The sequence below is a fragment of the Hemiscyllium ocellatum genome, chromosome 24 (assembly GCF_020745735.1).
Source record: "Hemiscyllium ocellatum isolate sHemOce1 chromosome 24, sHemOce1.pat.X.cur, whole genome shotgun sequence".
Lineage (NCBI taxonomy): Eukaryota > Metazoa > Chordata > Chondrichthyes > Orectolobiformes > Hemiscylliidae > Hemiscyllium > Hemiscyllium ocellatum.
The window spans coordinates 53,861,479-53,874,241 of NC_083424.1; the positions used below are offsets into that span (position 1 = coordinate 53,861,479).

At 47.8% G+C, this 12,763-nt stretch overlaps 1 protein-coding gene across 1 annotated transcript in view; it reads right to left on the minus strand.

Moving 5' to 3' along the window:
* The window catches only part of LOC132827255 (melanotransferrin-like), a 426,978-nt gene that overhangs the window by 379,411 nt on the left and 34,804 nt on the right, over positions 1-12,763 (minus strand). Inside the window, exon 5 of the mRNA XM_060843879.1 lies at positions 6,527-6,689. Within this exon, the coding sequence (XP_060699862.1) occupies positions 6,527-6,689 (163 nt within the window). The remainder of the gene's footprint in view (positions 1-6,526; positions 6,690-12,763) is intronic.

Genomic DNA, 12,763 nt, shown 5'->3' on the forward strand with positions numbered 1-12,763 from the left:
CACGTATACACACACCCACGCGCACAGAGACACACACACATACACACACAGACACACACATATATTCTCTCACACACACACCCACTCTTACACACACAGACACACACACACCCACACACACATACACACACAGACACACACACACCCTCTCACACACATACACACACCCCCATGCTCACATAGACACACACACATACACAAACTCTCACACACAGACACACACACAGACACACACACATACTCTTACACATACACACACACCTACGCACGCACATACACACACCCACGCACACACACAGACACACTCACACACACACAGACGCACACACACCTACATACACAGAGACACTCTCACACAAACACACACACACACACACAGGCACACATGCACACACACACACGCACGCACATACACACACACACACTCTCACACACAGACACATACACATACTCTCTCACACCCATACACACTCACATGCACAGACACACACAGACTCACACACACATACTCTCTCACACACACACAGACACACACACACCAACACACACATGCACACACTCCCATGCACACACATACACATGCACACACAGACACTCACACACAGACATACGCACACACACTCACACACAGATACACACACACATACACACACGCTCACACACAGAAACACACAGACACAGACACACATACACACACAGATGCACATAATCTCTCACCCACACAGACGCACACACACATACACCCACACGTGCACAGACACACATGCACACACTCACACACTCTCACACACAGACACACACACAGACACACACACACACATACACATAAACATACACACACACTCACACACAGGCACACACAGGCATACACACACACACAGACACACACACACACTCACACACAGACACACATACACAGACACACATACGCATACTCTCTCACACACACACAGACACACACACATACCCATACACATACACACAGACACACATACACAGATACACACACACACATACTCTCTCACACGCACATACATACATACCCACGCACACACATACACATACACACACACATATACACACACACACACAGGCACACACACACACACTCACACACAGACACACACACACTCACACACAGACACACATACACAGACACACATACACAGACACACATACGCATACTCTCTCACACACACACAGACACACACACACCCATACACATACAAATACACACACAGACACACATACACAGATACACACACAGACACACACTCACACACAGACACACACATACTCTCTCACACACACACATGCACACACATACACATACACACACAGACAGACACACGCACATACACCCACACATACACACACACACACTCACACACAGACACACACACACAAACTCACACTCACACTCACGCACAGACACACACACACAGACACACACACACTCACACACACACTCACACACAGACACACATAATCTCTCACACACACAGACACACGCACATACATACACCCACGCGCGCACTCTCACACACAGACACACACTCATACACACACTCTCACGCACAGACACACATACTCACACACACACACAGTCTCGCACACAGATACACACAAAGACACACACAAAGACAGACACACACACACACACTCTCACACACAGACACACACACACTGACACACATACACACACACACACATACACACACACTCACACACACTCACACATAGACACACACACACTCACACACAGACACCCACACACTCACACACAGGCACCCACACACACACACACACACTCACACACAGACACACACACACACTCACACACAGACACACATACACTGACACACACAGGCACACATACGCATACTCTCTCACACACACAGACACACACACACATCCATACACATACAGACACACATACACAGATACACACTCACACACAGACACACACACACATACTCTCTCACACACACACACATACACACACATACACACCCACGCACACACATACACATGCACACACAGACACACATACTCACACACACAGTCTCACACACAGATACACACAAAGACACACACACAGACAGACACATACACACACACACTCTCACACACAGACACACACACAGACACACATACACACACACACATACACACACATACACACACACTCACACACAGACACCCACACACTCACACACAGGCACCCACACACACACACACACTCACACACAGACACACACACACACACTCACACACAGACACACATACACAGACACACACAGACACACATACGCATACTCTCTCACACACAGAGACACACACATCCATACACATACAGACACACACACACAGATACACACTCACACACAGACACACACACATACTCTCTCTCTCACACACACATACACACACATACACACCCACGCACACATACACATGCACACACAGACACACACACACACAGACACACACACAGACACACACACACTCACACACAGACACACATACACAGACACGCATACACAGACACACACAGACACACATACGCATACTCTCTCACACACACAGACACACACACACACCCATACACATACACACACAGACACACATACACTGATACACACACAGACACACACTCACACACACACAGACACTCACACACACTCACACAGACACACACACACAGACTCACACTCACACTCACGCACAGACACACACACACAGACACACACACACATTCACACACAGACACACACACAGACACAATCTCTCACACACAGACACACGCACACACATACAACCACGCGCGCACACTCACACACACACACACTCACACACACTCAAACACACACACAGACACACACACAGGCACACATACATAGACACACATACACAGACACACACACAGATACTCTCTCACATACACAGACACACACACACATACACCCACACGCACACACTCTCTCACACACACACACTCACATACACTCTCACACACAGCCAGACACACACTCACACACAGACACACATACACAGATACACACACACAGACACACACACTCACACACGACACACACACATAATCTCTCGCACACACACACACATACACACACATACACACCCACGCACACACATACACATACACACACAGACACACACATAGACACAGATACACACACACCCACACACAGTCTCACACACACATACTCCCTCACACACGAATACACATACACACACACAGACACACACACATGCACACACACTCACACACATACTCTAACACACAGACACACACACACTCACACACACACACTCAGACACACACATATTCTCTCTCTCACACACACACATACACACACACAGACACACACACACACAATCTCACATACACACATACTCTCTCATACACACGAATGCACATACATACACAGATCCACACACACATGCACACACACACGCACACACACACACCTTCCTTCTTTCCATGCTGGGCTGTTATGGAAGATGTTAAGAGTGCACTGTACAATAAGATTGCCCTAGCTCCGAATAATGCCAAGGAGCCCAGCTTTTAACCTTAACCTTTCAGTATCATTTTAACGCATACCTGGAAGAGGGATTGAGGGGCTCGCATATTCCCGAATCACAATCCCATTGGCATCCTGTGCCGGGGCATCAATGTGCTCTCAAAAACTGCTTAGCACTGACGTAAAAGTGGAATTATGTCTTATTCTACACAAGTGCGATTACCTGGCTAGAGATCAGGTTCATCTGGCCAAGTGATCTCGTGATGCCACTCCTGACTAAGCCCATTCCTTCTGCCCTCACATTCCAGTGTGACACTGTACTGTTGTGGTTCTGTTCGCCGAGCTGGAAGTTTTTGCTGCAAACGTTTCGTTCCCTGCCTAGGGAACATCATCAGTGCTATTGGAGCCTCCTGTGAAGCGCTGCTTTGATGTTTCTTCCGGTATTTATAGTGGTTTGTTCTTGCCGCTTCCGGGTGTCAGTTTCAGCTGTAGTAGTTTGTATGTGGGGTCCAGGTCGATGTGTCTGTTGATGGATGTTCTTGTCGCTTCCGGGTGTCAGTTTCAGCTGTAGTGGTTTGTATATGGGGTCCAGGTCTATGTGTCTGTTAATGGAGTTTGTGGATGAATGCCATGCCTCTAGGAATTCCCTGGCTGTTCTCTGTCTGGCTTGTCCTATGATGGTAGTGTTTTCCCAGTCAAATTCACGTTCCTGGTTGTCTGAGTGTATGGCTACTAGGGATAGCTGGTCGTGTCGTTTTGTGGCTAGCTGATGTTCATGGATGCGGATTGTTAGCTGTCTTCCTGTTTGTCCTATATAGTGTTTTGTGCAGTCCTTGCATGGTATTTTGTAAACTACGTTAGTTTGGCTCGTGCTGGCTATTGGGTCCTTTGTTCTAGTGAGTTGTTGTCTGAGTGTGGAAGTTGGCTTGTGTGCTGTTATGAGTCCTAAGGGTCGCAGTAGTCTGGCTGTCAGTTCTGAGACGCTCCTGACGTATGGTAGAGTGGCTAGTCCTTTTGGTTGTGGCATGTCCTCGTTCCGTGGTCTATCTCTTAGGCATCTGGTGATAAAGTTGCGCGGGTATCCGTTTTTGGCGAATACCTTGTATAGGTGTTCCTCTTCCTCTTTTCACAGTTCTGGTGTACTGCAGTGTGTTGTGGCTCTTTTGAATAGTGTCCTGATGCAGCTTCGTTTGTGTGTGTTGGGGTGGTTACTTTCATAGTTTAGGACTTGGTCTGTGTGTGTTGGTTTCCTGTGTACCCTTGTGGTGAATTCTCCGTTGGGTGTTCTCTCTACTAACACGTCTAGGAATGGGAGTTGGCTATCCTTTTCCTCTTCTCTCGTGAATCGTATTCCTGTGATGTGGCGTTGATGATTCGGTGTGTTTTTTCTATTTCTGTGTTTTTGATGATTACAAAGGTGTCATCGACGTATCTGATCCAGAGTTTGGGTTGGATTTGTGGTAGGGCTGTATGTTCTAACCTTTGCCTAGCCAGGGAACGAAACGTTTGCAGCAAAAACTTCCAGCTCGGCGAACAGAACCACAACAACGGACACCCGAGCTACAAATCTTCAACCAGACTTTGACAGTGTACTGTCTGCTGATCCAAATCAAGACCAAAATGAAGGGTTAAAACAAAGATACCTGCATACGGATATGCAAGACACCTACACATCGTTGGTATCTAGTGTATGACAAAACTAATTTACAGAGTCGAGGGTGACTGCAGTGGTATCAAGGAGAAGCATTTATGACAAGAGCAGCTATTACGATAATGTAAACACGATAGATCAGTTGTATTCAGTGGGGTTCCACTAAAGGCAATAAGATAAGGGATCACAGAGTCTGTTTTAGTGATGGATATTGGCCAAGGCACCAGAAAGAACTCCACTGGGTTCAGAACGCAGAGATGGGAGGATTCTGGATCAGTGGTGCTGGAAGAGCACAGCAGGTCAGGCAGCATCCAAAGTGCAGCGAAATCGACATTTCGGGCAAAAGCCCTTCATCAGGAATCAGAGAGTCATGGAATCCCTACAATATGGAAGCAGACCATTCAGCCTATTGAGCCTGCACTGAACATCCCACCCAGACACACACCCCTCCCCCCGCCTTACTCTATCCCTGTAGCTCTGCATTTGGCAGGGCTAATCCTCCTAGCCTGCACATCCTAGGACACTATGGGCAATTTAGCACGGCCAATTCACTCTAACATGTACATTTTTGGATTGTGGGAGGAAACCCCACACAGACACGGGGAGAATGTGCAAACTCCACACAGGCAGTCACCCGAGGCTGGAATCGAACCCGGAAAGTTGGCGTTGTTTCTCTTTTAGTTCCTTCACAGGATGAGGGTGTCACTGGGCAGGCAGCATGTATTGCCCATCCATACTTGCTCAAAGTGGTGGTTAAGAGTCAACACATTGCTGTGCTGTCTGGACTCACATGGGGCCAGGCAAGGATGGACTTTAGTGAACTGGATGGGTTTTTCCAATAATGGATTTTCATTCATCATTAATTCCAGATTTTTATTGAATTCAAATTCCACCATCTGCTCTGGCAAGGTTTGAACTCAGGTCCCCAGAGCTTTATATCGGTCCCTGGATTAACAGCCCAAGCAATAATACCACTAGGCCATCACCTTCTGTGACAAGGCAGCAGTGCTGACCACTGGGTCACTGTGTCACCACTTTTCTGTCGATCTGGAGGGTAGGTGAGGCTGTAGTTTAGCCTTTTGTCCAAAGGCAGCTTTTCTAACCGTTCTGTGCTCTGTAGAGTGAGAGGTGCTTCCACAAGCTCTGGTCACTCACAGCCAACAAACTTTGTGACCTGGATGTGACCTTATTGAGGGACATTAACAGTAGAGAACACCCAAAACAAAAAATGTAAGATTCAGAATCATACCCTACAATCCGAGACCCACAATCCCAGGCTCATGTCCCAAACTAATTGGCATTGTAGAAACCTGCATTCGGGATCACATACCTGAGTGCACCTTCAGAACCGTAGTAAGGCTCATTGTCAGTCGTCTCACAGAAGTAATTTCTGTGCCGGTTGTAGGATTTCTTGCCCTGGCAGAGCCGGCACAGACTGGGGAAGGAGGTGCCTGCCCCTGGAGCGCAGGCTGCGCTGAAGAATTTACTGGCGGCTGCACAATGAAACAAAGGGAATGCCATTAGCGGCTGACCAGGAGTCCAGCGCAAACACAGACCAGTTTTCAATCCTGGTTTCTTTATCAGGAATGAGGACAGCTTTGAAAAAAAAACCAATGAGTCAATGAAACGTGGTTCAATGAACTGATTGATTGGTGCCTGTTAATGTCCCACTCTGACACCATCTGGCCTCAGAGAACTAGCTGCATCACTCACTTTTCTCCAACCTCGACCACTTAATATCTAATTCAGTGGTTCTCCAACTTTTTAACTGACTGATTCCTTCTCCAATCGGGGAGAAGGTACAGAAGCCTGAACACACACACCAGCTGGATTTGCAACAGTTTCTACCCCACTGTTGTTAGAATACTGAATGGACTCACAAACATTCACCTGTACCCGTGTTTTAGTTTTTGCCATTGTTTATCTATTATTTACTTAACTCTACAATCTGCCTGTATTGCTCACAAGACAAAGCTTTTTCACTGTGTCTCAGTACACGTGACAATAAATTCAATTCAATTCAGTGGATTAGATTACTTACAGTGTGGAAACAGGCCCTTCGGCCCAACAAGTCCACACCGACCTGCAACCCACCCATACCCCTAACCTAACACTACAGGAAATTTAGCATGGTCAATTCACCTGACCCACACATCTTTGGACTGTGGGAGGAAACTGGAGCACCCGGAGCAAACCCACACAGACACGGGGAGAACGTGCAAACTCCACACAGGCAGTCACCAGAGTCGGGAATTGAACCCGGGTCTCTGGTGCTGTGAGGAAGCAGTGCTAACCACTGTGCAACCGTGCCACCCGCAAAGAGAGCTCTACCATTTAACCTATGTTTCTAATCAACCTGTTATTACACATCTCTGAGCAAATGGGACTTGAACCCAGACCTCCTGGTCTAGGGGTAGGGACTTAGCCACTGTGCCACCAGAGGGCCTGGAGGACCACAGAGTGGCAGCTGGACCAGATCTATCATTCAAAAATACTTCATTGAGTCTTGAGGCTGTACTTGTTCTCTCTCTACAAGAGGAGGTCATTTAGAATTCCTACAGTGTGGAAGCTGGCCATTCAGCCCATCAACTCCACACTGACCGTATGAAGGTCATCACATCCCTGTTATTCCCATGGCCAGTCAACCTAACCTGCACAAGTTTGGACTGTGGGAGGAAACCAGAGCGCCCAGAGACAACCCACACAGACAGGGGGGAATGTGTCCACTCCACACAGACAGGGGGAATGTGTACACTCCACACAGACAGGGGGGAATGTGTCCACTCCACAAAGACAGGGGGAATGTGTACACTCCACACAGACAGGGGGGAATGTGTACACTCCACACAGACAGGGGGGAATATGTCCACTCCACACAGACAGGGGGGGAATGTGTACACTCCACACAGACAGGGGGAATGTGTACACTCCACACAGACAGGGGGGAACGTGTACACTCCACACAGACAGGGGGAATGTGTCCACTCCGCACAGACAGGGGGGGAATGTGTACACTCCACACAGACAGGGGGAATGTGTCCACTCCACACAGACAGGGGGGAATGTGTACACTCCACACAGACAGGGGTGAACGTGTACACTCCACACAGACAGGGGGAATGTGTCCACTCTGCACAGACAGGGGGGGAATGTGTACACTCCACACAGACAGGGGGAATGTGTACACTCCACACAGACAGGGGGGAATGTGTACACTCCACACAGACAGGGGGGGAATGTGTACACTCCACACAGACGGGGGGAATGTGTACACTCCATATAGAAAGGGGGGAATGTGCACACTCCACACAGACAGGGGGGAATGTGTACACTCCACACAGACAGGGGGAATGTGTACACTCCACACAGACGGGGGAATGTGTACACTCTACACAGACAGGGGGGGAATGTGTACACTCCACACAGACAGGGGGGATGTGTACACTCCACACAGACAGGGGGGATTGTGTACACTCCACACAGACAGGGGGATTGTGTACACTCTACACAGACAGGGGGGAATGTGTACACTCCACACAGACAGGGGGAATGTGCACACTCCACACAGTCAGGGGGAATGTGTACACTCCACACTGACAGGGGGGAATGTGTACACACCACACAGACAGGGGGAATGTGTACACTCCACACAGACAGGGGAGAATGTGTACACTCCACACAGACAGGGGGAATGTGTACACTCTACACAGACAGGGGGGAATGTGTACACTCCACACAGACAGGGGAGAATGTGTACACTCCACACAGACAGGGGGGAATGTGTACACTCCACACAGACAGGAGGGAATGTGCACACTCCACACAGACAGGGGGGAATGTGTACACTCCACACAGACAGGGGGAATGTGTACACTCCACACAGACAGGGGAGAATGTGTACACTCCACACAGACAGAGGGGAATGTGTACACTCCACACAGACAGGGGGAATGTGTACACTCCACACAGACAGGGGAGAATGTGTACACTCCACACAGACAGGGGGGAATGTGTACACTCCACACAGACAGGGGGGATGTGTACACTCCACACAGACAGGGGAGAATGTGTACACTCCACACAGACAGGGGGGAATGTGTACACTCCACACAGACAGGAGGGAATGTGCACACTCCACACAGACAGGGGGGGAATGTGTACACTCCACACAGACAGGGGGAATGTGTACACTCCACACAGACAGGGGAGAATGTGTACACTCCACACAGACAGAGGGGAATGTGTACACTCCACACAGACAGGGGGGAATGTGTACACTCTACACAGACAGGGGGGGATGTGTACACTCCACACAGACAGGGGGGAATGTGTACACTCCACACAGACAGGGGGAATGTGTACACTCCACACAGACAGGGGGGAATGTGTACACTCCACACAGACAGGGGGAATGTGTACACTCTACACAGACAGGGGGGAATGTGTACACTCCACACAGACAGGGGGGAATGTGTACACTCCACACAGACAGGGGGAATGTGTACACTCCACACAGACAGGAGGGAATGTGCACACTCCACACAGACAGGGGGGGAATGTGTACACTCCACACAGACAGGGGGAATGTGTACACTCCACACAGACAGGGGAGAATGTGTACACTCCACACAGACAGGGGGGAATGTGTACAATCCACGCAGACAGGGGGGAATGTGTACACTCTACACAGACAGGGGGGAATGTGTACACTCCACACAGACAGGGGGGAATGTGTACACTCCACACAGACAGGGGGAATGTGTACACTCCACACAGACAGGGGGGAATGTGTACACTCTACACAGACAGGGGGGAATGTGTACACTCCACACAGACAGGGGGGAATGTGTATACTCCACACAGACAGGGGGGAATGTGTACACTCCACACAGACAGGGGAGAATGTGTACACTCCACACAGACAGGGGGGAATGTGTACACTCTACACAGACAGGGGGGAATGTGTACGCTCCACACAGACAGGGGGAATGTGTACACTCCACACAGCCGGACACCCAAGGGTGGAATGCGAACCTGGTTTGCTGGCACTCTGAGGTAGCTATGCTAACCCCTGAGCTACTGTACCACTCATCAAAGGAATGGGTCAACTTTTTGCCCACTGTGTTCCACTATTCTGTGAAATCATGGTAGAGCTGTGCTACAATTCGGTTCATGCATGTTTGATCCATATTCTTTGAAACCACTCAATATTTAATTCAGTGGTTCATCAACTTTTTAACTGACTGATTCCTTCTCTAGCAAGAAGCACTCAGTTTCCTACTAAAATTACAGGCCCTTCGGCCTATCATGTCTATGTTAACACATGATGCCAATGTAATTTAAAACCCTTTTGCCTCTACGCAGTCCATATCGCTCTATTCCCCACCTATTCACTTATCTGTCAAAATGGCCTCATAAACATTTTTATCTGTTTCTACCAGCTCCTCTGGCAGTACATTGCAGGCACTTACCACCCTCTGTGTAAAAAACTGCCCTCTTGCATCTCCTTTAAACTTAACCCCATTTATCTTAAAAATGAGCTGTAGGGAGAGTCTGAACAGGCTGAGGCTGTTTTCCCTGGAGCATCGGAGGCTGAGGGGTGATCTTATATGGATTTATAAAATTATGAGGGGCATGGATAGGGTAAGTAGACAAAGTCTTTTCCCTAGGGTGGGGGAGTCCAGAACTAGAGGGCATAGGTTTAGGGTGAGAGGGGAAAGATTTAAAAGGTACCTAAGGGGCAACTTTTTCATGCAGAGGGTGGTACGTGTATGGAATGAGCTGCCAGACAATGTGGTGGAGGCTGGTACAATTACAACATTTAAAAGGCATTTGGATGGGTATATGAACAGGAAGGGTTTGGAGGGATATGGGCAGGGTGCTGGCAGGTGGGACTAGATTGGGTTGGGATATCTGGTCAGCATGGATAAGTTGGACCGAAGGGTCTGTTTCCGTGTTGTACATCTCTATGACTCTATATGTCCTCTTATTAACAGACAGTCTACCCATTCTATCCATGCCTCTCATAATTTTGTAAACCTCTATCAAGTCACTCCTCATCCTTCAATGTCCAAGTAAAGGCAAACCAAGCTTGTCCGTTCTCATAGCCGATGCCACCCAAACCAGGCAACAGCTTTTTAAAACTGTGTCTGTACCCTCCCCAAATCCTCGACAGTCTTCCTAGAGTGTGACGACCAGAACTGTCTACAATATTCCAGGAGTGGCCAAAGGTAAAGTTCTATACAGCTGAAACATGACTTGTTATCTTTCATACTCGATGTTCCAATCCATGAAGGCAAGCATGCCATTCCCTTCCTTAACCAACTTACTTACCTGTGCTGCTACTTTCAGGGAATTGTTGAACTCTATGCCTAGATCCCTCTGTATGATAATTCTCCTAAGCAAACTATAAAATACTTCTCTCTTGCATTAGACTTTCTAAAAGGCATCACTCCTCAGTTGTCTGGATGAAACTCCATCTGCCGTTGCTCTGCCCAAGTGTCCATCCTATTGTAAGAAGATGGTAGTTGAAATAATGCACATGAGCAGTCATTGGGCAAATGTGAGTACAGGACAGACCGTGAAGCCACTTTGCTGCTAAGGTATTGAGGCCCCATCGATATCTCATTAAATACGAAACCCATTCAGATTCCTTGTAAATGCACTGACCTCTGAGAAGCCGGACACAGGTTATTGATGGAAACATATAAGCAAGTTAATGAGGGGGAAAGATAAATGTGTTAATGATGGACAAAAGGTGAACGTGTAGTGCCAGGTTGAATACTTGTGCTTTAAAGAAATCCCATATCGTGTAAATTGTCAGTTTGTCGTGTATTTTGTTATAATATTAATTGGGTTAAATAATTAAACGTTATTGTTTATTACTATTAAAAGTCGACTCGCAGTTTCTTTGCTCAATATAAGAGTTAAAACATACCGCGTGTCGGGTGCCGCACTGGATTAATAGTCTAGCGATAATACCACTTGGCCATCACCTTCACCAGTAAAAGGTCTCAGTGGTATTATCAAAACAAAAGCTGACTCAAAGCCGTATGAAAAGATATTAGACCAGTATACTCTAAGGAGCATCATAGAGGAGGAGATGTAAAGGGGCAGGAAGGTGGAAATAGGAAATTCCAGCCGAAACCTAAGATGGTCACCAATTGTGGAGAATTTGGAAAAAGTGCTTGAGGGGTGTGTTTGAGAGCATCACAGAGAATGATCTGATGGGGTGTTATAGGGTAGGAGGAGATTAGAAAGATTGGTGAATATATGCAATGGTGGATGAGAATCTTAAACAGACATCTGCATTAGACTGTCCGCACTAATCATGAACCATCAAAGACATTCTCAGGTACTGGCTCAGTTATTTAGCTGGGACTGGCTCCACTGAACTTTTTTTACAGTTAGAACCTTCTGCTAGCACAGTCCCTGGAGATAATCTGCATCACAGCAATGGAATTTACAGGGATAATCCTGGTCTCTCTCACAACCAGATCCTTGCAGACAAGGTGGGGACAGGGTGTTCCTGGAGAGCTGGGAGACTCAGAAGGAATGCTGGGGAAGG